We start from the raw sequence: 26,192 nt of genomic DNA, 5'->3' as shown, positions 1-26,192 counted from the left end.
GATTTCAGCCCCTCATTATAAAACCTTAAACTCTAGTACTTCCCTACGGAAGCTCTGAATTTCCAGTGCATCCCTCAGTGGGTAGTCCTGGACCCGATACTATGGCAGCTGCAATTTGGTCAAGGATAATTCACAGTATTGGTAGACCAACAGGTTTCAGCCAGATTTAGTATTCTTTTACCAAATTAAGAATCTTTGAGCAGCAGCTGATCTTTATCACAGTGTGTATTCCTTCAAAAAGATATAAAGGACAGTGTCCAAAGTCACACAGCTAATTGGGATGAACCAAAACTACCACTATGTCATTTTCCAGAAATGTTTACCAAGTACACATTCCTAAATTCGATGGGCAATGGGCTCATTTCCAACTCACCTAATCAGTGCTGAGACTCCAACTGCGTGTTAAGGATCTGATAACCAAGCAAAATCTTCTTCCTTTGTTGGAAGTTTCAGTGAGCAAGCAATATGCCAAACACTGACAGTCAGCTTGGACAATCAACTAACAGAATCCACTAACGCATTTCCCTGGAAGCCCACAGAGACATCCCATGCCCAACTGACTGCTGGCCAGATATTCTTCTGTATAAACTTTGTAAAAGGCATGGAGAACAAGGCAGGGTGCATCTGCATAAGATGTGCTATGAGAACATGGCCAGAAGCAACCTCCAAAATGCAGGGGTAACAGAAGGAAACTTAGCATGTCATGAATCTTGGCATCTGTTGATGAAGCAGACATAAAATTGTCAAATTAAATGAGGGCAATGTTGAATGCATATTTGCTTCTTTCCATGGAGATTTAAGCATCGTATCTCTTTGGAGATGATTCACTGTCAAGCTCCAGATGAAATGGGACAAAGCTCAAGTGATTGACACAGTGTAGGAGCAAGACACCTGCATCACAGTGTACTTCACATCTAATAATCAAGTTGTTCCTTGCTATTAATACAAGTTTCAGCTTCATTGAGTCCTTGGCACAAACCTGGCCCCTTTAAACCATATTCCTGGAACTGTAGGCAAATTAACCCAATAATGAGCAAATGCAAAATTAATATGATCAAACAGTGGCCAAAGGATATGAATTCACCAAATGCCCACCAATGCCTTCCTCCATCCCCGCCAACAAGATTTATGTCAGGTCTTTGTTCCTGAATTCCATTTAGAACAGTGCACAAATAATCACACTTGACATGCATTACTAACACAATGGACAAGAACAAAACATTTTTTAAAGAAACTTGAGTCAAAATGTTCTTATTATCATCCCTAACTGACCCCAATATCTACAATTAGACAGCACTGTGCAGCTTAACTTCCTTCCCAAAACTATTCAGATGTTCTCAGTGTCAAAGTATTATTGATATTGCCATCACTAAGATGGGGAAGGAAAAGGACATACCCCATGAAGGAAATGGCTGGGGGGGGGGAAAAAAAACAAGTTGCAAACTACACCATCTGAATTAGATAGCTTTCAAATCTCATTTCTCATTATTATCAGTAATATCGAGAAATGGCATTTGAAAACTGGCTAAGTACCATAAATAAAGCTCTTAAAATTTAGAACAAAAATATAAATTATACATTGTTACCATTTAAATGGCATGATTGAAACTACAATTAATGGCTATTATTATTTTCTTTTTTAAAAGATCACTTAGCAATCTACAGATTGTATTGGGTTTGCCATATTCTTTTGCCTACCAAAATACAAAATATTTAATAATGTTCTGTACAAAATTAAACTGTCCAGCATTAAACTAGCCTGTATGCATTGGATCTCTTGATCTAAGAATGACCCCTCACAGTTCATCCTACTTCCAAGTTTTGAGTTATTTACAAACATTAAAACTGTGTCCTGTATACCAAAATCCAGGACTTAATACATCTCAAAAGCAGTGGTCCCAGGATCAATCCCATGGACAGCACAACTTACAACAGCTCACTTCTGTTCTTAGGTTCCTGTCCACTAGTCAAGGGAGAATGAGATTTTTACTAACAAGGCAATGCCTGAATGGGATCGACTATCGCTCAATTAGCATTGAGGTGAAGAGTGAGTGGACAAGAGTGAATGCCAAAGGTTATAAAAAAAATGTCATTCATTTACCCCTTGCCTTCATCTGCCCCCCCAACACAAACACACTTTAATCTTATCAATGGCAATTCAAATACTAAATAACATTTTCTTCTCAGTGACAAGTTTCTTGATTATGTAGGTTCAAGAGTGAAAAACAAACTAGCGGGATGCTGCCAGAAGTCAATCTCACTAGTGCATGACGTGTTAATTACATTTTAAATGGGCCATAAAAAACCATAACAGAAGCACAAGGCAATAACAACCTCTACTGCAAACCTCATTCAACAAGCACTGAGCCTTTACCCAACAATACTTAAACCTACTATGTTAAGTAAAAGTAAACATTCTTCAGAAGCTGTTACGATTTGTCCTAACTGCTGGACATACAATACTAGGGGACACGTTGCTGTGACCAAGATGAATTTGATCAGGAAAGATTCAAAGGTTCCTTTGTTATCAAAGTAAACAACTCTGAAATTCTTCTTCTCCAGGTAGCCATGAAGCCAAGAAAAAAAAAGGCAATCCTGAAATCCCCCATCTCCGCATGAAAATTACAAAGAAAAACTTACCAAGAATGTGATGAACCAAATAAGAATTAATCAAAACAAAAATGACTAAGAATGTAATAAAAACACAAAATGCTGGCAGAACTCAGCAGGCCAGACAGCATCTATGGGAGGAGGTAGTGATGACGTTTCGGGCCGAAACCCTTCATCAGGAGTGAAGTAACATGGGATGGTCAAGGGGGGATAAGAAGTGGGGGAGGGATAAAGTACAGAGCTAGGAAGTGATAGGTTGGAGGGAAATGGGCTAGGGGGAAGGTGGAGAATTATGGGAAATAAAAGAGAAAGAAAAGTAGGGCTGGGGGGAGATATATTGAGGGGAGAAAAAAGAGAAAGAGAACCAGACTGAAATAATAGATAGGGATGGGGGTAAGGGGGGCAGGGGTATCATGTACTAAGGGGTACTAAGAATGTAGCTTGTTTACAACAGTGGTAGCCAATTTTTGTTTCAAAGAAAGCTCAGAATGACCATTTGATTTGCTTCTGTGGGCCTCCGTCATGAATACAAAGTTAAGAATTTCTGAAGGTCCAGCAGCAGAGTGTTAATTTCTTTCTGATATTAGACCGGGTGCACACACTGTACTGCCATTCAATACAACTAAGACAAATGAAACCCATAAAAATAATGCAGATTTCAGGTCACTTGCATCTCTACAGATAAATCAAAACATATATAATAGTGGTACAGCACATAAATGGGCCCTTTAGCCCAGCATGTTCCTTGCTGATCTTTCTGTCTATCTATACTAATACCATTAGCTCACATTAGGGCTGTATCCTATGTCTTACCTATTTAAGCATCTGACTAAAAGCCATTTAAATGCAGTAACTGCATCTGCCGTAGCCATTACCTTCTCTGGCAGCATGTTCCAGATATCAAGCAGATAGCTTATTTTCTATCTCCTTCCTCTCATCTTAAAATTGCCCTCATGTCTGGCTACTCTAACTGTGGTAAAATGATTTTGACAATCTACCTGACCTATGTCCCTCATTGCCTTACATACTCTTGAGGTCATCTCTCGGCATCCTTTGCACCAGGGAAAACAAGCCCAGACTCTCAGAATATTCACATACCTGTACCCAAAATCCTCAATCTAGGTAACTTCCTGGTGAATGTCCTCTACAACACCATCACAAACTTTCAATAGCATGACAATCAGTTATATCTTTCCTAGAGTGTGACATATGTGAAGACACTGTGCTTCATTGGACCTTGCTGACCAAAAGCCTAAGGTGCTTCAGGGCAGGACACTTGCATTTCAGCACTTGAGAGCAGATCACAGTAGTCTGAGTATAGAGGGCCACCCAAGATTTACACATGATTTCTGTAGCTCTTCAACGTTCATCTCAGGCAAATGCTGACATGGATAACAATTCAAAGCAAACAAGCTTTCACAGCGTGTTTTTAAAGCATCTGTTTTCTCAGGTCATGATGTTTCCCAAACTACAACTACTATTAAGTATTTAATAGTCCAACGTAGGAAGGAAAATTTCTCTATCCAACTTATCCACATGGTGCAAAAATCAAAAAAGTTAAGGAACTCTATGGGAGAAAACGAATTACCAATGTTTCAGGTTGATGCACGGTCTTCAAAGGTTCATTTATTAATAAAGTATACAACTCTGAATTTTTTCTTTTCCAGATAGCCACAAAACCAAGAAAAGAATGGCAGCACAATCATCAACCCCTAAATCCCTCCTCCCCACACAAAAAAAAACACAAAAAGAACAAAAACTGAACAGGCACATGGACCCTCAAATTGCCCTCTCCGCACACACAAACAAAAACAAGAAAGAATGGAGGGGGGGAAAAACACGCAGAATACAAAAAAATACATGACTGAAATAAAAAGTCCACACAGTCCACAACTCCACATCCAAAACATGGAAAACCTGGGCAACATTCTCCCTTTCCATAGCACAGCTATCTCAACAGCAATTTAAAAAAAATAAGCAGTCTCCCCTCTCCGTAGCAGAGTGAGCTCACCAGCAATAAGATATCAATACCATCGCCTACCAAAAACAAAACAGATACTGTTCAATCTGTTGATTTATGCTAGCAGTTGTTATTTTTGTTTGCTCCAATAACTATGCTAGAATATGGAGCAAAATGCAGGCTATTGTGTATTCATTTTATCCACATTGTGTTTTTAAAAATTTTGCTTCAACAATTGTCTTTTTTTGATTAAACTCTTGCTTCAAATTATCAAATGCTCCAATGTTTCTATTTTTGATAAACAAATCTCAACATCAATGTCTCCTTCTTCAGCAATGTAATTATAAAATCCCAAATACAACATACCTTTTGCCAACTCAATTCTCTTTCCTTTAAAATCACATCTTTAAATGACTTCTATGGTTCATTCAATTCCTTGACAGTTGTATACTGGAACATCAGTTTTTTCACCAACATTAAAACCAATCATGTGAAATTAAACAAGCCAATTCTAGCTAAATAACTAATGTGAATTAGCATTCTATTCTCACTTTAGCAACTTGAAGCTGAAATGGAACCAAATTCTGTCAAGGATCACTATGCTTTTTCTTCACGTGTTCAACAGTTCCACACTAAAACAAGTAAATGTGAGAGAGCAAAATTTTAATTGTTATTTTACAAAGCCAAACCAATCGCTCACTTAGTTTTTTTTCCCGAAAAGCTATACAATGATGCAGTATTCAAATCAAACCTTCAAACTTCCTCCTCAAATCACTATACTTAGCTATTAGTGAGCACCTGTTTCCATTGTAAAAGTCCCTTGTGTTTATCTACATGAATAATAGCTACTGTAATAACTTTGTTGTTAACCAAAAATAATTGCACTTTAGTGTTAACAATCTGAAGAAAAATTAAAAACTTCAGTAATGACTCAGTTCCATTTTGCAGCTAATCACTGAACTTGCCACACACTGAAGAGAAAACACATTGATGAAGTGACCACCCTGGACTGTATCTAGTGAAAGACTGCCTCACAAATCAATGTTCTAGTTTTTTGGGAAGGGATGTGGGAAAAGTTCAAAGTATATGTAGCCTTGATCAGGAATCCACACACCCTTACTTATACATTCTCAGTATGACCTCTTGTCAGGCACTACCACATTTCCTCCCCACCCTTCCTCACTGAAGTTAACATGTATACTCAAAATTTCAAAGTTCTGTTAAGGGGACCATGACCTGCTTTTTTAAATCATGCATAATTATAATGATTATAATAATTATTGTACTGTACACAGTTGTGACCACCAAGACATTTTCTGCTAAGGAAATCAAAAGATTAAATCTATTTAAATTATAACATATATGAGAAAATTCAGGTTCCAAATTTAGTTTTACACCAGGTAATTTTTTTAATTAGAATGTAATAGCAATACAGTAACATGCAGCTGGTATTGTGAAGTAAAGGCACTGTGGTATTAACTATAAGGAGATATCAGACAATCTTAGAATGTTTTTCTAGAGTACTAGAAGCCATGGGGGGGGGGGGGGGGGGAGAGATACCTAAAACAAGTATATAAAATAACAAAATGTATACATAGGGTAGTAAAGGTGCTTTATTCCCATCCCCAAAAAGGTGGAAATGTCAAATATTAGAAGGCATAAGCTTTAAAGTAAGAGAGAAAAGTTTAAAGGAAATTTGCAAGGCAAACTCTTATTTTGCAGAGAGTGGTAGGTGCCTGTAATGTGCTGACAAAGGAGTAGCAAGAGCAGATGCCTTTAGACAGATACATGAATAAGCAGGGAATAGAAGGCAGATGGGATTAGTTTAGATGACATTGTGGTCAGCACAGATACTGCGGGCTGATGGATTTGTTCCTGTGCTGTGTTCCATATGGGCTCTTTTACTCCGCACCATCACCTGCTCTAACATTTATCTCTATGCCTTTCATTCTCCCAAACTTAACTCTCCAACTTCTTTTCACCCACATTTTCTGCCTGTTTAATACATGTCTTTCTGAGAAGACAGTCAACCTAACAATTCACTCTTACTTGAAGGATGCAATCTCAAAGTCCACAATTAATTACCAAAACAACTATGTGCCACCATCTACCCCAACATTCTTTTTTTTTGTTGAAAAAAAGTTCTCAGTAGGACAAAGAAGTACAATCAAATCAATGAAAAACTGCATAAACTGACAAACAACCAATGGGCAAAAGAAGAGCATCTGTGCAAAAACAATAAATGAATAAAATTGAGGACACGAGTTGCAGAGTGCTTGAAAGTAAGCTGTGATGCAACCAGTCAGGATACTCTCCATTGTGCATCAATAGAAGTTTGTCAAAGTTTTAGATGACATGCCGGATCTGTGGAAACTAAGAAAGTAGCGGCACAGTTGTGTCTTCTATATAATGACACTTATGTGCTGGCCCCAGCACATATTCTCTGGTATGATAATGCCAAGAAATTTAAAGTGACCAACCCTCTCCACCTCCAATCTTTTAATAAGGACCGGTTCATAACCTTCAGCTTCCTCCTCCTGCAGTCAATAATCAGTGCTTTGGTTTTGTTGACATTGAGTGAGAGGTTGTTGTTGTGGCACCATTGAGCCAGAATTTCAATCTCCCGCCTAAAAGCTGATTTCTCACCATTTTGATTCTGCCAACGTTAGTAGTGTTGACAGCAAACTTTAAAATGGCATTGGAGCTGTGCTGGGCCTCACAGTCATAAGAATAAAGCAAAAAGAGCAAGGGGCTAAGCACACAGCCTTGTGGCACATCTGTGCCAATGGTGATTATGGAGGAGATGTTGCTGCCAATCCATACTAACTTGGATCTACAAGTGAGGAAACAGAAGATTCAGTTGCATAAGGGGGTATCAAGGCTTAGTGATTGAAGCTTATTTGTTAGTTTTAAGGGTATGATAGTTTTGAATGCTAAGCTGTAAACAATGAAGAGCATCCTGATGTATGCATCTTCACTATCCAGATGCTCCAGAGCTGAGTGAAGAGACAGTGAAATGGTATCTGCTGTTTACCTTTTGTGATGTAGGCAGATTACAGCAGATCCAAGTCACTCCTCAGGCAGGAGTTGATATGCCACGCAACCAACTTCTCAAAGACCTTCATCACAATGGATGCAAGTGCTACTAGATAATGGTCATTGAGGCTGGCTGTCACGTTCTTGGGCACTGGTATAATTGGAGCCTGCATGAAGCAGATATGTATCTCAATCTGCCAAACAGAGAAGTTGAAGATGTCAGTAAACACTCTAGCCAGCTGATTAGGACACATCTTCAATATTTGGCCAAGTACACTATCTGAGCCAGATGCTCTCCGTGCTTTCATACACATGCAGGCTGCTCTCACTTGGGCCTCAGAGTGAAATCACAGGGTCACTGCAGGCTGTGGGAGTTCATAAAGGTGTTTCCATATTTTGTCAGTCAAAACGAGAATAAAAGGCATTGAGCTTATCTGCGAGTGAAACCTTGTTGCTGCAGACATTGTTGCTTTGTAGGAGGCGATAGCATTTAAGCCCAGCCACATGTATCAAGCATCCTTTTGTGATTCAAATTTGATCAGAATTACCACCTCACATGAGATGGCTTTCCAGGAATCATAACAGGACCTCTTGTATTTTCCTGAGTTGCCAGTCCTGAGTGCCACTGATCTAGCCCTCAGCAGATTGCAGATCTTCTGGCTAGGGAAGACTGATAATGATGTTGTGAAGACACACACATCCACAGTGTCATTACAAAGTTTACAATCTGACTAGCTGAATAAATACTAGTGCTTTGGTTTAATAGTACAATAACAGACAATAAATTTTAACGTGCCTCAACTGTGCACCTTAATCCAAGAACATTACAAATACACCAGTGTTTTGTTTTTTGCACACAAGAAATTAGATTTTTGATGATTATGTCAACATTTCACTGTAAATCCCCAATCTTTACCACTAAGGGGGGAAAAGAGTTCCTCTGTAATGACTACAGGCAGTTGGGAGAGTGTATAAAAAGCAGGACCTCAAGGATGCTATTCTGAATTACTCCTGATGCTACATGCTAGTTGTGGTAGGAATAGAAAGATAGAACAGATGAATGAGTTGCTGAGGAACTGGTTCAGGTGGCAGGGTTTCAGCTTCTGAAACCTCTACTGTGGCTGGAATGACATGTACAAAAGGGATGAGTTGCACCTTAACTGGAGGAGAACCAATATCCAAGCTGGGAGGTTTGTCAGTACTACTCAGGAAGGTTTAAACTAGTTTGGCAGGGCAATGGGAACCACAACACCAAGTCAGAAAATGCTAGGATTAAGAGGAAGGTAGATATCATGACCATTAAGAACAGGCAGAACAAGGTATTAGACACAATATTTTAATACCAGGTGTATCATGGGTATGAGTGATAAACTTAAGCGTGGATCAGTACATGGAACTCTGATGTTGTAGTCAAAACAGATCCTTGGTTGAGAAAGGAACAGGAATGGATGTATGTTTGATATTCCAGAATTTTGATGTTTTAGAGAAGACAGAGGGATAAAGGGATGGGGTTGTTGTGTTATTAAACAAGGACAATATTGCAGCTGCACTCAGAGGTGAGATAATGTAGATATGGAGGGCTCATCCTCCACTTGTAGGGCTAATTATAGTAAGTAACTTCAACTTCTCTAGACCAGAACATCCTTAACGCGAGGTGGTTAAGAATCTGTGAGGTACATCTTAGAGGGTTTGCTAAATCAGAATGTCGGTAGTTCAACAAGAGGAGGGGCCATACTAGACCTCACGTTGGGTAACAAGCCTGGCCAGGTGACTGACCTTACAATTGGAGAACAGTGATCAGAAGTTTAAAGATAGTTATAGACAAGGACAAGTATAGAACTTGCAATAGAGTATTAAACTGGAGCAGAGCAAATTATGAGTAAGAGACAAGAACTAGTTCAATCACAAACAATAGAAAATCTGCAGATGCTGGAAATCCAAGCAACACACACAAAATGCTGGAGGAACTCAGCAGGCCAGGCAGCATCTAAGGAAGAGTATAATGGACATTTTGGGCTGAGACCCTTCATCAGGTGAGGAGTCAGAGTAAGAAGGTGAGGGGAGGGGAAGAAGAAACACAAAGTGATAGGTTAAACTGGGAGGAGGGAGGGATGAAGTAAAGAGCTATGAAGTTGATTGGTGAAAGAGATACAGGGCTGGAGAAGGGAAAATCTGACAGGAGAGGACAGAAAGCCACAGAAGAAAAGGGGGAGCATCAGAGGGAGGTGATGAGCAGGTAAGGAGGTAAGTTGAGAGAAGGAAATGGGAATTGGAATGGTGAAGGGGAAGCAGGAAGCATTACCATAAGTTTGAGAAATCAATGGTCATGCCATCAGATTGGAGGCTACCCAGACAGAATACAAGGTGCTGCTCCTCCAACCTGAGTGTGGCCTCACCCCAACAATAGAGGAGGCCATGGACTGGAATGTCAGAATGGGAAGTGGAATTAAAATGGGTAGTCACTGGGAGATCCCACTTTTTCTGGCAAATCACGTGTAGAAACATTTATTATTATTATTATTATTATTATTTGGGAACAACTGACTTTGGGGAAGCCCATATCTGACATGTGGAGGGGGTTTAAAAACAAATCTACACAGAAGGCAGGACACATACATTTTAGTTTTTAAAAAAAGACAAATATGGCAATGTAAGGGAACTTTGAATGTCAAGAGAGGTGGTGAATTTAGTCAATAAGAAAAAGGAAGCATTTGTAACATTTAGAAAGATAAAATAATTTTTAAAAACCCAAGAAGGGAAGTAGGAAAGCCAGGGGGGGCCATGAAATGTACTTGGCAAGTCGGATTAAAAAGAATCTTAATGCATTTTATACATACATAAAAAGCAAGAGGACAACAAGGATAAAGGTAGAAATGTGTGCTTGGAATCACAGTATGAGAATTAAGTCCTAAATGAGTACTTTGCATCAATGTTTAACATGGAGAAGGATGGAAGACAGGAAGATCAAAATGAAACATATTAATATGCTAGGATATTTTGAGATAGAATTTCAAATACAGATCTTAAAAAGGCTGTTATCTTAACCATGGTGACCTCCACCTTGCTGACATAGGGTTGACAGTTTCAGTCCCTAATCCAGCATAATGCTTACAGCAGGCACCATGGTCAGGGACAAGCTGCAGTTTTGATTACCTGTACCTGTTCTGCTGATCCTCAGTATAGCAAGAGGAAATCAGTACTAACAAAGATCATTGATAAACTATTGTGGATACTTCACTAACATTCATACGAGCAATGCCACAGGACATTAGAGATCTTATGAAAAAACTACCAACATGAAATACTATGCAGCAGAATCAACTAACTGATACTTAAATCATAACATTAGGAAATAAATTATTTCTACAATGTTAGGAAATAAATTTTTGCTTTTGGACTAACAACATAGACTCAATTCTAACTGTTAGACAGAATGAAGGCGGCTTGGTTTGATGCATCTTGTGTAAACATGCTGAGTACATAATGCCAGTATTTTCATTTCCTAAGTCCACTGTGCCCTCCTGCTTGTATAAACAAGATGTTCACATACAAAGTAACTTCCTCTTCCCCTCACAAAATCTCCCCTCATTTACACAGAGAGAACTTTGTGTCTGCTGAATTCAACCTTTTAACATTTATAAATCACATTATTCCAAAAGCAAAATGTACAGCACATGAACTCCACTAAATTGAATGAAGAATTTTGATAAGCTCCTGTAATGAAGAAAGTCTGAAAGATCGATTCCATTAATAAATCTGGATAATTATGCTTGTCATAAAGAAAACCATAACAACTCATATTTTCAAGAGGATCTTTGTGAGAAGTGGGCGATGAAACATGGCAGCCATTAACATGTTAATAATCTGCCAAATAGTTAATGGTTTCACAATAAAAGCAGGGTAGACTCCTCCCATGTTTATTACAGCTCCATACCATGCAGACCAGCAAAATAATAATGATTTCAACATTTCTGCACCTCCCAAAATCCTCACAGTTACAGCAGTCTACAATAATCACGTACGGATGACATAACTGATCAAGTTTGAATCAGACCCTCATTTTATTTTCAAGGACAGGTGCTGATTCTGTCATAAAATACATCAAATGTCCTAACACATCACTTACAGCAATATTCTCTCTCAAATGTTATCTGATTAATTACAAATTCAACTGAAGACTACAAGATCATTTGATAAATCAAGACAACTAAAGGAGCATTTAGAATTTATATTTCTGGGCTAATTTTTCATCCTCAAGAGCACTGAAGGCCCAATAGCTAAACACACTGGTAATCAGTGATTAAATACTTTGAGATGAACGGCCCTTCACTTTCTCCTTTGTTACAAAAGGTCCTTATTAAAATATATTCAGGCCATCACTACCTGGAGGACTGGAATAGCTTATGCTTTGCTCACCTCAGAAGTTACAAGAACATTTCAGGTGGGAAGTGGTAACAATGTCACATTGTTCAATAGGGGGTGCTCCAGGGCTGAAGTTCAGATACATTGTTGAAGAACAGTGAGCATAATTCAGTACACTTGGGGAGGAAAAAAAATCCATGTTTCAATAACTAAAGTAATCATTACAGATATCTAATTATGCCCTGATATCATCCAGAAAAAGAGTACAATAAATCTTTCAGAAAATGCCACATTTATTTGTCATAGTATACAATCATGCTCATCTATTCCAGTCTAATGTGCTTAATTCAAAAGTTACAAATACAATGTAAATCTTATACCACCTTCCAAAAAAACACTAAGTTTTAAAATGGCAAGATCTGTATTTAAGAGGCTACTATTACTTTTGTTTGGCTTATTCAAAATTTCCAGATTGTCATATAATGTGGTAACCAAATCTTTAGCACATGGAAAGGAACAACTCTTAGTTAATTTAGAATCCTGGATAAAAGTAGGGAACTTTTATATTGGATACACATGACAAACATTTGAGAGGATAACAGCCACTCAATCCAGAAGTTTGCACGTGCATCCAGTATAACCTGTCTTTCCATCAACCTATGCCAGCTTATCCTTCACATATCACCTTTCTACTACCCTTTGAGGAACAACTTCCTAGTACTCTTAACTGAGAAGAAAGTTTGCCTTATCTCCGTCTTAAAGGGATGATATCTTACTTTTACATAACGGTGATTCTAAATTCTCCCACAGGAGAAAACATCTCAACCACCCTGTCTAGACTTCATGTTTCAAAGAAGTACCCTTCCACTCTCCTAAATTCCAGCTATTACAACCTTGCCCTACCCAACTTCTTCCTCCATTGGACTTTTGACCATTCCAGTCCTGATGAAGGGTCTCAGCCCAAAACATCAGCAGTTTATTCCTTTCCATTGATGCTGCCTGAGCTGCTGAGTTCCTCCAGCATTTTGTATGTGTTACTATGAATTTCCAGCATCTGCAGGATCTTGTGTTTGTGTTCATTCCTGTTACCACACTAGCAAACCTCTTTTCAACTGATGCCAATGCATCAACATCCATACTTAAACAAGAGACAGTACATCAGAAGTGGCCTACCATTGCCTTATATAAATTGTGTAGCCTCAGTACCACCTATGCCTCAGCCAATCCATGGCACTGTGGCTCCCTCAACATCAGAAAGCCTTATTTTCCATGCAACACACACACACGCACACAGAGACACAGACACACAATAAATTACTTGCACTTTCACCACTATGACCTTTTCTCAAAGTAAACAGCATATTTTCATTAGGTTAAATGATCCATGCTGTTCAAAATGTTAGAACTAAAAACTAATCCAAGAAATCACAATCTTACTATATTTGCAATCAATTCCTTTCGAAATAAATGAAACATTCCTGCCATTCCTAAATCACATGCTATATCTTGAAAAGTCTCACCTAAAAGTTTGCCAACATTAAATAGGAAGGTATCTCATTTTGCATTCTCCTATCCAAACAAACTGGATTTCCAAATGGTATGTCTTCTCAGCAATAAAACTATCTATTTTTAAAAGTGCTTTATGAATATTTTGTTTGCAATGTGACCTTACACAATTGTACTAGTTATTTAAAATGGTTGTAATATGAAAATTTAATTAAACAATGGCAATTGTCATCTGGAGCAAATTGTTGAATTATCCAAGAAATTTAGGGTACAGAAAGTCCCTATGAAGGGAAAAACAGTCAACTTCTGAAGTGAACAAATTTCTTTGGGCCAGTATTACAAGCAAACTATCCTACAAAATATTAGCATATAAATCCACTTTTACATCACTAAAGTCACAGAAGCAGAGAAATAACAGCAGGTAGAGAAATAATTGGCATTCTTACCCTTGGCCATTAAGCTCCATAATGAGTCAACCTATAGCCGGGGAAGTGATGAGCCCTTCCTGTTAGAGGTAATTTTTTTTTAAATTCTTACTTACTTTTTCCGTAATATTTATATATTTGTGTATCTGTGTACTTGTACTGCTACTGTGACGCTGTAATTTCCTTTGGGATCAATAAAGTATCTATCTACGTACATCTTTGAGTCTCTGGCACCATTTTCATGTCGTAAGGTGCTATTGCATTAGCTTGACAATGATATTCAAGTTGTCCAATATAAATTATTAGTCTGCAGAAATGTTTAGAATAAACAGTTCTTTCAAAATCTCAAAATATTAACAATATTTAAAAAGCCCAACATCAAAGGCACATTGCTAAAAGTCTGTCTGAAAAAATATTTCTACCCAGTTATCAAAGCATTTACTGATAATACAGATAAAGTTTCAGTAAACTAGATTAGACTGTATTGCTCATCTTATTCTTTCAGCAAATAGGAAAGTATATTTTAATGTTAATTTTTGCCAAATGAAGTGGCCTTAGAACATATTTCTGCTACTCTAAATCCTGAAAAATATTTCATAAACTCATTCCTAGAGATAAAAAAAATTCATTAAGTTCTGGAGCAATGTTTCTACCAGGAATGTTGAAAACTCCTGCTCACCTCCCCCACTGCCGACACAAATATTGCTTAACCTGCCAACTTCCTTCAGCACATTGTTGGCAAATTCTTGCTGACTACAGGTATGATCTAAAATTAACCCCAAGTTCAAAGTAAATTTATTACCAAAGTACATACATGTCACCATATACATTGCTGAGATTCAGTTTCTTGTGGACAATCGCAGTAAATTCAAGAAACACAATAGCTTCAATTAAAGACTGCACCCAAAAAAGCAGACAACATCCAATATGCAAAAAAACTGTTCACATAACTGTTCACATACAAAAAGAGGGGAAAATAAATAGTAATAATAAATAAACAATGAATATCAAGAACATGAAACAATTGTCACTGAAAATGAGTCTACTGGCTGTAAGAATAGTTCAGTGATAGAGCAAGTGAAGTTGAGTGAAATTATCCCCTCTGGTTCAAAAATGTGATGGTTGAGGGGTAATAATTGTTCCTGAACATATCCTGATGGCAGCAGCAGGAAGAGAGCATGACCTGGATGGTGGGGGTTCTTGATGACGGATGCTGGCTTCCTGCAACACAGCTCCATGTAGATGTACTCGATGGTGGGGAGAGCTTTATCTGTGATGGACCAGACTGCATCCACTACTTTATGCAGGCATTTCCATACCAGGTTGTGATGCCAGCAATCAATATATTCTCTACTACACATCTCTTATAGTTTGTCAGTTTTAGATGATATGCTGAATCTTTGTCGATTCTTAAGAAAGTTGCCATCCTTTTTTTGTAACGGCATTTTCATGCTGGATCAAGGATGCATCCTCTGAAATTACAACACTGAGGAATTTAAAATTGCTGATCCTTTCCATCTCCGATTCCCCGATGAGGAACACCTCATGGACCTCTGGTTTCCTCCTCTTGAAGGTGATTATCATCTCGTTGGTCTTGCTAACATTGAGGTTTTTGTTATGGCACCACTTAGCCAAGCATCATAGACTAATCAAATCCTTTTGACACATGGTTTGAAATCTACAAACAGAATTATACAGCTTCTCCCTAAATAATAAAGCAGCACATTTTTAGATAGGAGACCAAGTAAAATATGCAAGGACGTAGTGGGCCAGACAGCATCTGTGGAGGCAGAGGAATCTTTGATATTTTGAGACAAGCCCATGCATCAAGACTGAATGCGAGTCAGGGCGAGGTAAATGTGTAGCAGATGGTCAGTATAAAAGGTGAGGCAGGTGCTATCAGATGACAAATGAAATTGGGTAAGGAGAGACGATGGACAGATGGAGAACAGAAGTACTGTTGGAAGATAGTAAGTGGAGACAAAACACAGATTCTGAAATCTTAGAAAGGAGATATGTGGAACCAAATAAGAGAGGAGGAAGAGGGGAAAGAATCTAATTACAGGTGAGTTGTGGTCATTGGGGGGAGTGGGTTGAGGAAGGGGTGGTGTTGAGCGAAACTAGACGGATGAGAAGTCCAAAGAATAGCAATAAATGAGGAAAGGGAAGCAATCTTTCATCCAATTAATTTTTATTTTAAATTCTTGCTAGATGATTCTTCATATAACCAATATGAAAATAAATAAACCAAGAAGTTTGCTAAGATCCAGGAAAGAAAGAGAAAAAAAATCTCAGAACTGCTGTAGCAAAAGTACACATACATGTAGCAAATTTGATTTTAAGTTTTAATGAGTAACTTCAAAAATAATCAAACCAAACTGAAGTGACCAACCTTTTATTTGAATTATTTTGTCTTGCATATTCCAAGTCAGTAGGACATTCCTGAGCCAGGCAAATATAGTTTGATATGCGTGAGCAATGTCTCCCTTGCCAATGTCAAAATTCACAAATATTTCAGAAATCAAGTTGCTTTACAAAACAGAGGAAGTTTAAAACAGAAAAATAAATGACAAAGACAGGCTGGAATATTGTGACAAGGACATACGGAAGACACAAGAGGATACAAACTCAGAATGAAAAACCGCAGACGCTAGAAATCTGAAATAAAAACAGAAAAATGCTGGAAACACTCAACAAATGAAGCATATCAGTGGATGGAAGAACAGTTAACATTTTGCTTTAAAAAATGTTCAAATAAAGGAATACAGATGGGTTTAGTACATGGCCAAAGATCTGGTAAAAGCATAAAGGAGGAAAATGTGAAATTGTCCTCTGAAACAGCAAAAATAAAGAAACCACTTTATCCAGTCAAGTCACTTTTATTGGCATTTCGACCATAATTGCTGGTACAGTACGTAGTAAAAATAAGACATTTTTCAGGACCATGGTGTTACATGACACAGTACAAAAACTAGACTGAACTACGTAAAAAACAACACAGGAAAAAAAACTAAACTACAGACCTACCTAGGACTGCATAAAGTGCACAAAACAATGCAGGCATTACAATAAATAATAAACAAGACAATAGGGAAGTAAGGTGTCAGTCCAGGCTCTGGGTATTGAGGAGTCTGATAGCTTGGGGGAAGAAACTGTTACATAGTTTGCTCGTGAGAGCCCGAATGCTTTGGTGTCTTTTCCTAGACGGCAGGAGGGAGAAGAGTTTGTATGAGGGATGCGTGGGGTATATAAAATGGTGAGGAATAGTGGAGTTCAGTTATGTAAAATTGTATAGGAATTTGACTGTACGAGGGCAAAATTCAAAACAAAGTTTGCAAGTACAGCAAGTAATTAAAAAAGCTATCAACAATTGGTTTAATTGCTACGCAAACTGAATACTTTGTAGGGAAGTTATGCTTCAGTTAAATGCTCTGCAATAGTATCTTGAGATTCAGGATAACTAAACTTCCATTCTGTGTGCAGAGGCTTTGAGATGGCTAATAAGACCAATGGAGGCATCTTAGAGTAGATCACTGACAGTGGTCTAGAATCAGTGAAACCCCAGGCTCAGTGGGGATGCTGCATTTTTCCCCAAGGCAGCTTTGGGCATATCCATTATTTTTGCCCTCTGCCCACCTGGTAAACTCTTTCTAAACCAGAACTCAGAAGAGTGTTTCAGTTGTGTAGTCGTGAGCATCCAAACTATGTAGACTGACCAGTCCAGTTGACTTGAGTATAAATGGGCCCTCAATACTGGAGGAGTTGCCCTGGGAAAGGAACAGGCACAGGCTCACTTCTGCTTCCAATGAACGGAAGAATCTTGCTCAGACAATGTTAGCAATATTTTCCAGTGCTTTGAGATGCCTGGGGAGTAGAAATCACTGCTACCCAGTAGACCAGAGGAATGCACAAAATGCTGGAGGACCTCAGCAGGAAAGGAAAGGAATAAGTAGCCAACATTTTGGACCTCAGGATTTCCTGCATCTGCAGAATTTCTTATGTTTACCTAGTAGACCATGTGGTTTGCCTAAAGTTAAAAACACTTTTCAAGTCAAAGTAAAATTATTAATGTTACCATATACTTACTTTTTCCTTTCCTTTTTCATTTCCTTGCAGGCATTTACAGGAAAATAAAAAATACAATATTGTTTATGAAAACTATACATAAGACTAACAAACAGCCAATGTCCAAAAGAGGACAACGTGTGCAAATATAAAAAATATATAGAGAACAAGAGCTATAGAGTCTTTGAAAGTGAGAATGCAAGTTGTGAAATCAGTCAGAGCAGTAGTGAATGAAGTTATCCACACTGGTTCAGGAGCCTGATGGTCATTGGATAATGACTCTACCTGAACCTGGTGATATGGGAGCTAATGCTCCTGTTCTTCCTGCCTGATGATGCTGGTAGTAAGAAGAGAACATGGCCTGGACGGTAGGAGTCGAACCTAGATGGTGAATGTTGCTTTTCTGTAGCAACACTTCATGTAAATGTGCTTAATGGTGGGTAGGGTTTTGCCTATAATGGACTGGGCTGTGTCAACCACTTTCTGTAGAATTTCGTTCTTTGATCAACTAAAGGTCATGCTGGTACATTTAAGGCAGGTGGTGAATTTCATCATTGATATTGGCCTGCCCCACAAGATGGCTCCCGGGACAGGGAAGAACTCCATATTTTCAATGCACCTTTTCTAGAATTTCTATCTACAGTTAAAAATATCATTGCTTAGCTATCACATCATATCAAGACTTCTGGAGTGCTGTGTGCAACTGTAATGATAGATATGAATATGTTAGAAGCAGTTCAGAGGTGGTTCACTAGACTAATACCCATAATGTGCAGATCACCTAATTTTGAATGGTTGGACAAGCTAGTCTTGAATCTGCTTAAGTTTGGAAGAGTGCACAATAATTTGAATAAAGTAATATTGTGGGGGTCTTGACAGAACATTTATCTCTTTAAGAATAATAAGTTGCATCAAAGACAAGACAAAATGTTTTCTGAGAACTTTGAAAACCCTCTTTCTCAAAGCGTAGTGGAAGCAGAGTCATTGATAATTTTTTTACATAGGTTGAAAATGATTTTATAAACAAAGACGTAATAAATTACCAGAGGTAGATAATAATGGAGTTAGTTACAATCAGATTGGTTAAGACATTATTAAATGGCAAAGCAAGCTTTAAGGGCAGAATGTCCTGCTTCAAATTCATTTCTTTGTATATTTTTGTGCTCATCTGACTTTTCAAGTGATCATTCTGAAAGGAAAATTCATTCAGCATGCAATTCTCATTGGCTGTCCAACTCTGTATGCCTTCAAGGTGCCGATCTTAATGGCACATTGCCATCTACAGCATTTGGCAAGGAATTCTAGGATTATCAAAAAGCAACCATGAAGGGATATGCACTATACTTCAAAGTCAGATTGCCACATCATAACATGTTCCATTCTTATTACAGTTTCCTACCACGTGATGGACATAGTGGGTTTGGAAGGTGCTACACAAACAGCCTTGTTAAGTTGCCATAGGCAGTACATCTTGTAGATAAAGCACACCTGGTGAGCAAAATGGCCTACTTCCACGTTGACTGTGCTGTTAGTGGACAAATAAGGTTCCAATCAAGTGCCATGCTTGAATGAAAGCTTTTGAAAATGCACCCTTCACAGCAAGTAGAAAAAAAATTCCATCAAAATCATGATTTGAGCCGTATGGTGGTTATTTGCTTTGGAGCATCAAGACACAAGCTACTCACCACAAAATAATCAGCTTCTGATTTTCTCTGTGTGGGGTCAGGTTTACATTGTTCTTCCCCACCCCACCCCAGTTCTAATCAATGGCAACCCCACTACATCTTCTATGGGGGGGGGGGGGGTGGAATTTATATAATACTACAGCACTTCCAATGGAAAGTAGTTATATTGTTAAATATCAGAACTCATGTAGTGTCAATGTTATAATTTAACTTACTAGATAAGACCTACACATTGCTCAGATACAGTTATATGCTTGCAAATTGCCTCGTCTTGGTTATTTTAAAATGGAGCTAAACACTGTGCAAATAGAAATCAGCACTCTACTTATCTAGATTCCAGTCCAACTCTCTCAGTAGTATACATTGCAATAACTAGCTTTGAGCTTGGCGATAAGAAGGTCAATGGCAAAGCAACTGAAGGTGGCTACACTGAGGAAATTCTGAATGATGTTGCAGGGCTATGTTGATTAGTTTGGAAGGCATGACTCCAATACTGGAGTGTTTTCTTCCCAATTCTAACATTTCAGTTTTATAAGTTCTCTTATGCTACTCTAAGAAATTCTTAAACGCTACTGTCCTTTTTTCCTTCTGTAGAAAAGGCACCTGTTGACAAGAGATCCAAGGGTAGAACACTATTTTTATACATTACCATTTCTCAGACCAATGAATCCAGAAATACTTCAAAATGCATTTTAATCATTAAGAACTCCAGTTATTTTTGTTGGCACATTCTGAGCCAAAATGGAATTCCCTGCGATAAAGTTCTTCATCTCACCAAAACGGAAATGAACAGTCATAACCTTGGACTCCATAGCCCCAGTCAGAACGAAGCAGACAGTGAATCAAAAGCTTCAATAAGTGACTCCCAGATGGTTTTAGATGGATGCAGACCCGGCTTAAATCTGTTGCCCAGATTCTGATACATACCAGATAGTAACAACCAGCATGTAAACAGACACACATCTACACCTTTAATGGTCCAGAACACAGTTCAACTTGCTCAAATTCATTCCGTTCAATTCTCGTTAGCATGGAAGGCAAATCAAGTATGCAAACAATTCTGAATAAAGCAAGAACATAGCAACTACAAAAAACCCCAGTTACAATTACATACCAAAAATTCAAGTATTAATTAATTTTCCATACCAAAATCCTAATTTGAAAGGTCACTTTCAGTCTCAATTCTCACTTTCCCATTTCTTAGTATACATGGTATTCAATTATTTCAAGACACAAATTTAAATTACTGCATGACTTAAACAAGAGCTAAACAGTTAGTATTGATTTGAAAGTTTGAAAATGTTGCAAGGATGACCTCAGAAACAGTGACATAATCCCAAGTCCATCGAAGTGCCATGAAATTCAAGATCTCCTAAATACACATAGTGTTGCAATTCTACCCAAATTCAAAATTGTTCCATCTTGAGAACTATCAACTGTAACATATTACATTTGCAAGATATAAAACACTTGTGTTTTCTTCATTTTCCCTCATACAGCAGCTATGACTGCAACATTAAACTTTGATTTTTCAACATTGTGCATTAATTTGAAAAATTTTCCCACAAACTTCTTATAAAAATGCCTCACCACATAGAAATCAATGAATAGGCCCTTTCTGTTAATGCAGTAACTGTACGAGGTGGAGCAAACAATCTCTAAAGGTACTATGCCTTTCTCCTTGGGCTTTTCTAAATGTAACACAATGGCTGGAAAAGAAACTCAACAAATTCACACCAACCAATTTTTAAACCACGCCAGAGCCAATTTAAGGTTTAGTCAAAATAAAGCCTGACTATTATAACACAAACAAGTGCCAACTTAAAAATTCAGAGACTTCATAGTTCCCAAAACAATTACAAAGAATCAGTGAAATAATGCTTGACAAGATAGTCAATAATTTTAATATATAGCATGCAAAGAAAACAAAACTGTAGGGTGAGAAATATTGTAAACGTTTGTAATTCAAGTGCAGGTTAAAAAGTACAAGTATAATGTGTAAAGACATTCAGTCTTATTTGTCTGATCTTCAAAATGTGGATACTGTATTTTCCAAATTAATTTCCCCCTACCCTACTTTATACACGATGCAGCTGCGGACATAATATTTGGATCAGTTGGTCAGTTATCTTACACGTGTAGGGTGAAAGAACAAGAGTACTCTGAAAGCCAAACACCAAACTACACAGTGAATACACAGTAGTCAAGGACCCTTCCCCCACCGTGCACAACAGAAAACAAACACAAGGATAATGCTCAGGATGACCCAGTGCTTTGTTCCTTCCTCCAGGCACATTTACTGAAAAAGGTCTAAGCACACATCTGATCTAACAAGCATTTAGATCAACAAAGGATACAGTGAAAGTGAAATCATACCAAGACATTCAGAGTCTCTAGGTCAAAGTTCAAATAACAGTATTTGGATGCTTGCTTCCTGCTGAGTTTGGGGGGAAAATCCTGAATGACTTGCTTTGGAAGTTATAAATGTACATGCAGAACTCTTGCCATTGCAAAATAACTCCTTTGGACTTTAACAGTTAAATCTATCCCTTTTGATTATTAACATGAATATGGTACTATAGTTAACTAGCTCAGTAACCAAATATAAAGTATGCCAACATATTGAGCCATCTATGAAAATCTTTCCACCTCTATCAAATACTAATAAGTACCTAGTCACTTTAGACCATAATGAAACAAGATCATTGGAAACAATCCACACTTATATGCTGTGAAAATTTTCAATTTGCATCTAACTAAATCATGCTGACACAAAGCTTTAGAAACGAATGCTGTATTTCAATCTTCAGGGTTACAAGCTCAAAAATACAAACAAAATTTATTTATACTTGCAACATTTAAATTGAAGTTAACTTGGGCAGAGCAAAAGAAGACTTTCAAATACACATCCAGGACTCATCTGTCTTACATTCACTTTCAAATCATCAATCTGTAACAACATGGAATAGTCCAGTCCTTGTGTTCCCAAATGTTAAGTGCCTATACCATTGTCGCATTTCTTCACTACAGTGTGAACCCATATTTTTCTTCCCCCCCCCCCCACAGGATTTAGAAACAAGAACTTTATTTTGCCAATTTTCTCGGCACCTGTTGAGAAGTGCAGAGGTTTACTTCTACAAGTCAATATACTGTATATTTCATCAATACAAGATTATATGGATAAATCCATGCCCAGACTCTCAATTTCCATTTCAAAAGAAAGAAACTACACATAAGAGATGCAGCTAAATGAAAATGAATGGTGTGAAGCTGTGGAGTATAAACGATATTTGGATAAATCCTCCATTAAAAATTAAACAGAAGATCAAAGAAATAAATGTATATAAAATGAACAATTAACAAAATTTGAAGTCTCCAACCTGCAAGAAAAAGACATTTTATATCACTTTAACCTGGACATTTTTATATACAAAAGCTACCCTAGTGGGCAGACAGAGCATACACAGACTTGGAAAAAATTAAAGATTTATTACTGCTCCAATAGGATTAGAGATACGGAGCTCTCGTTTAACACAATGTGCAATCTGCTAGCATATTTTATTTTCCTCATGAACCGGCAGCAAACATGTAATAACACTAAATACTGTATTAAAAAAAAATCTTCAATCTTCCCATCGCATTTGTTACCTGTGCACACGTCCTGCACAATAACCACCACCCAACACAAACATGCTAATTCTTCCCCCTCCTCCACTAGCTCCTCTGCAGGAGCTTCCAGGCGTCAATCTAATCAGATATTAACGACCACTACACCCCTCCCCGGAACACATATATAGAGAGCGAACGACACACCGAGACGAAATGCATACGAGGGCGTGCATGTCGAGATTTTTAAAAATACAAAAAAAAACTATCTCAAAGCATTCCTATTTCTATGATTCTACGTGCAGTTCCAAAATTAAATCTAAAAAAGCTGGGACTGAAAAAAATGCAAAGTACCTTTAACAGATTATGCCCGTGCAAAACACAAAGGAAAATAACCTTACTGCAACCATGGTAAATAAATCTCTCCCTGGAGATTGAAGCAGACAGAGGGGGCTGAAACTAACACCATTTCTACCTGCACAAGTTGCCATTTGCTGCAGCCTGTCAGCTCGGCTCGACACGACAATCAGGAATCGGTTTCTCCTGCTGAACGGAAGTACTTTTTTTCTATTTTTTAAAATCCCGCTTCACTATCACATTTCTATTTCGTTTAGAGATGAAAACAATAAATAAATCTGCAGGTTCCAGCTTTTCTTGGCATTTTTAAACATCGTCGCAGTCCCATTTTTCAGGTAAACATGTTTACATCGGTCTGCCTCCCTTCTCCAGCGAGCTCGCAGCGGCAGGCGCACATGTCACAATTTCGTCAGCAGGAAAAGCCCATCAACTTAGCATCAACCATTATGGGAAAATATTTTTTAATCCAAAATAGATTAAATTCTTAAAACAAATGTATACATCATAGAAGATCAAAATACTGTTCTAAAACTTAAGGTTTTAAAATTGATAATTACATAGGGAAAATATACAATAGTCATTAAAATGCGGGAGGGGTAATGCTCAGCACACCGTTGATTCGTATTTCCTGATGGAAAAAGAAATCTCAACCTTTCTAAACTAAACATACACATAAAAATCATCGCAACTCTCGAACTGAAATATAACCGATACCCTGAAGAAGGCACTATTCCATACGGTCACCATTAAGAAACACATACTCACAATAAACTTTAAATAAACAAACGAAGAAGAAAAAATGCAACTCCTTTCAGGCTGTAATGTAAATGTACTCCTTATATAGCTGTTTAGCCGAGGATCCCCGAGTCAGTAAAGCGGCCAGAGGCCCCGTAACGCTCTCAAACCGTTACCACCCATTTAGGCACCAAACAGGTACACGACGAAAGGGCACATATTAAACTAAATCTTTCTTCTACAAAACGCAGGGAGATAGACTATTAAAAAACTTCGAAAACTGTTTATGTTTACACCGGATCTATGGAGAGAGGGAAAAAAATGCCTTGTGCAAACAAAGTCTTGCTTCCTCTTTAAACAATTTTAACTCCGACTGCGTCAGGTAATAAGTTTCTTTTCCCCTCCGATATAGTTCGGCAAAGAGGAAAATTGTGAAAACGTATATAATAATGCGTCTTATTCAGCTGGCCAGAAACACTTTGTGGGTGAAGAGGCAGCGAAAGTACTAGAGTTTATATATATATATATATCTGCGCTGCCTTACATTGATCGCCCCGGGCTCGGTGGAGGGAGGAGGCTTGTCTGAGCAGATAAAGAGCTGAGAGACAGGGAGTGAGAGAGAGCGGTTACTGCGTCGTATAACGGTCCAGGGCCAGTGAACCGCTAGGCGCCGGGCCGGGCCGGGCCGAGCCCGAGCAGGTAACCAACCCACTTCGACACAATCGCTCGCCCTCACAACTTTAACGGCACTTTCCTCTCCCTGCTCAGCAAATAATAAGAAAAGCCCGAAGCAGGGAACTGATTCCCTCATCTCTCCCTCTCTCTCTCTCACGAGTTCCCGATTAAATCGGTCACTCTCCTTCTCTCCCCCCCCCCCCCCCGGCAACAGCCGAGTTTCTCCCGAGTTAAGTTTTTCTTTTGTTTCTCCTCTGTTCTCCTGTCCCTCTCGCCGTCCACTCCTAGTCCGGGAGAGGGCCGGCCGGCTCTAGGGGTTCGCCTGAAGTCGCCACCCCCCGTCCCCCATCGGCCGCAAAGCTCACCGTTTTTCCTCCTCGGGTTTGCCTGTTTTCTGCGCTTACACCTGGGGCCATCCGCCATGATCCGTTCGCTCTCTCGTTTCATTGATAAGCGCTGTCAAATTCCAGGACGCGTGCAACCACCCCCAGCCTTCTTTGCGACACTTTTATAAATTTTTTTTGCGACACACCTACCTTTCCGCCGGCCCTCCTCGCTCGCCAGCGCGCTCACTCCGCGGGCCGGCTGGCTCTGCCAGCACGCGGCGCTTCCTATGGGAACGGGAGGTTGCCCTGGAGATCGCTCCTTCTCTCACCGCCCCCCCCCCACCCCACCCCACCCACCAACTCGCACTACCCATACGACCCCCCCCCCCCAACTCGCTCCTGCAACATTTGCATTTGCGGCTCAATTTGAATGTGCCGCGGGAAATTCAAAACTGAGAAAAGTGAGTGCCCATGGTTTGAAAGCAATTGTGTGGCATCAGCGTCACCAACGTGTATCGTTCCAAAGGGAAAATAGATATGCAAAGATAGATGGCAATTTATTCGTGCACAGTATATGAATGTTTATGAATATGTCCCTTTATATAAATAACAGATTCGTTTGAATATGATAAATATCGTGCATTCACGTTTGAAAATTTGTATGAGACCTTTGTGCTATTTAAGAAACAAAGTGGAATACGTGCGTGTCAAAATAGAAACTTTTTACAAATAAAAAGCCAAAGAAATATAAAATTATATTTTAACTATAAATTAGAAGTTGAATTGCATCAAAAGGAATTAAATGATATTTTGATTATTAAAGTTATGTGAACAATTATTTGGA

General features: G+C 38.5%; 1 protein-coding gene across 6 annotated transcripts in view; it reads right to left on the bottom strand.

The window, feature by feature from the left end:
• The window catches only part of zeb1b (zinc finger E-box binding homeobox 1b), a 143,072-nt gene extending 117,430 nt beyond the window's left edge, over nucleotides 1-25,642 (bottom strand). For 3 of the 6 annotated variants that reach the window (XM_073054780.1, XM_073054784.1, XM_073054781.1), the window contains exon 1: nucleotides 25,388-25,516. In XM_073054780.1, coding sequence (XP_072910881.1) covers nucleotides 25,388-25,469 — 82 coding nt within the window. In that variant the 5' untranslated portion in view covers nucleotides 25,470-25,516. Of the gene's footprint in view, nucleotides 1-23,730; nucleotides 23,964-24,377; nucleotides 24,447-25,387; nucleotides 25,517-25,558 lie in introns of those variants that run through there. The other 3 variants (XM_073054786.1, XM_073054785.1, XM_073054782.1) reach the window with 3 other exon arrangements.
• Nucleotides 25,643-26,192: the final 550 nt, after the last annotated feature.

This window comes from Hemitrygon akajei, chromosome 8 (assembly GCF_048418815.1).
Source record: "Hemitrygon akajei chromosome 8, sHemAka1.3, whole genome shotgun sequence".
NCBI lineage: Eukaryota > Metazoa > Chordata > Chondrichthyes > Myliobatiformes > Dasyatidae > Hemitrygon > Hemitrygon akajei.
Note: the sequence above shows the minus strand (reverse complement) of the source record. Positions and strands in the feature narration are given on the sequence as shown.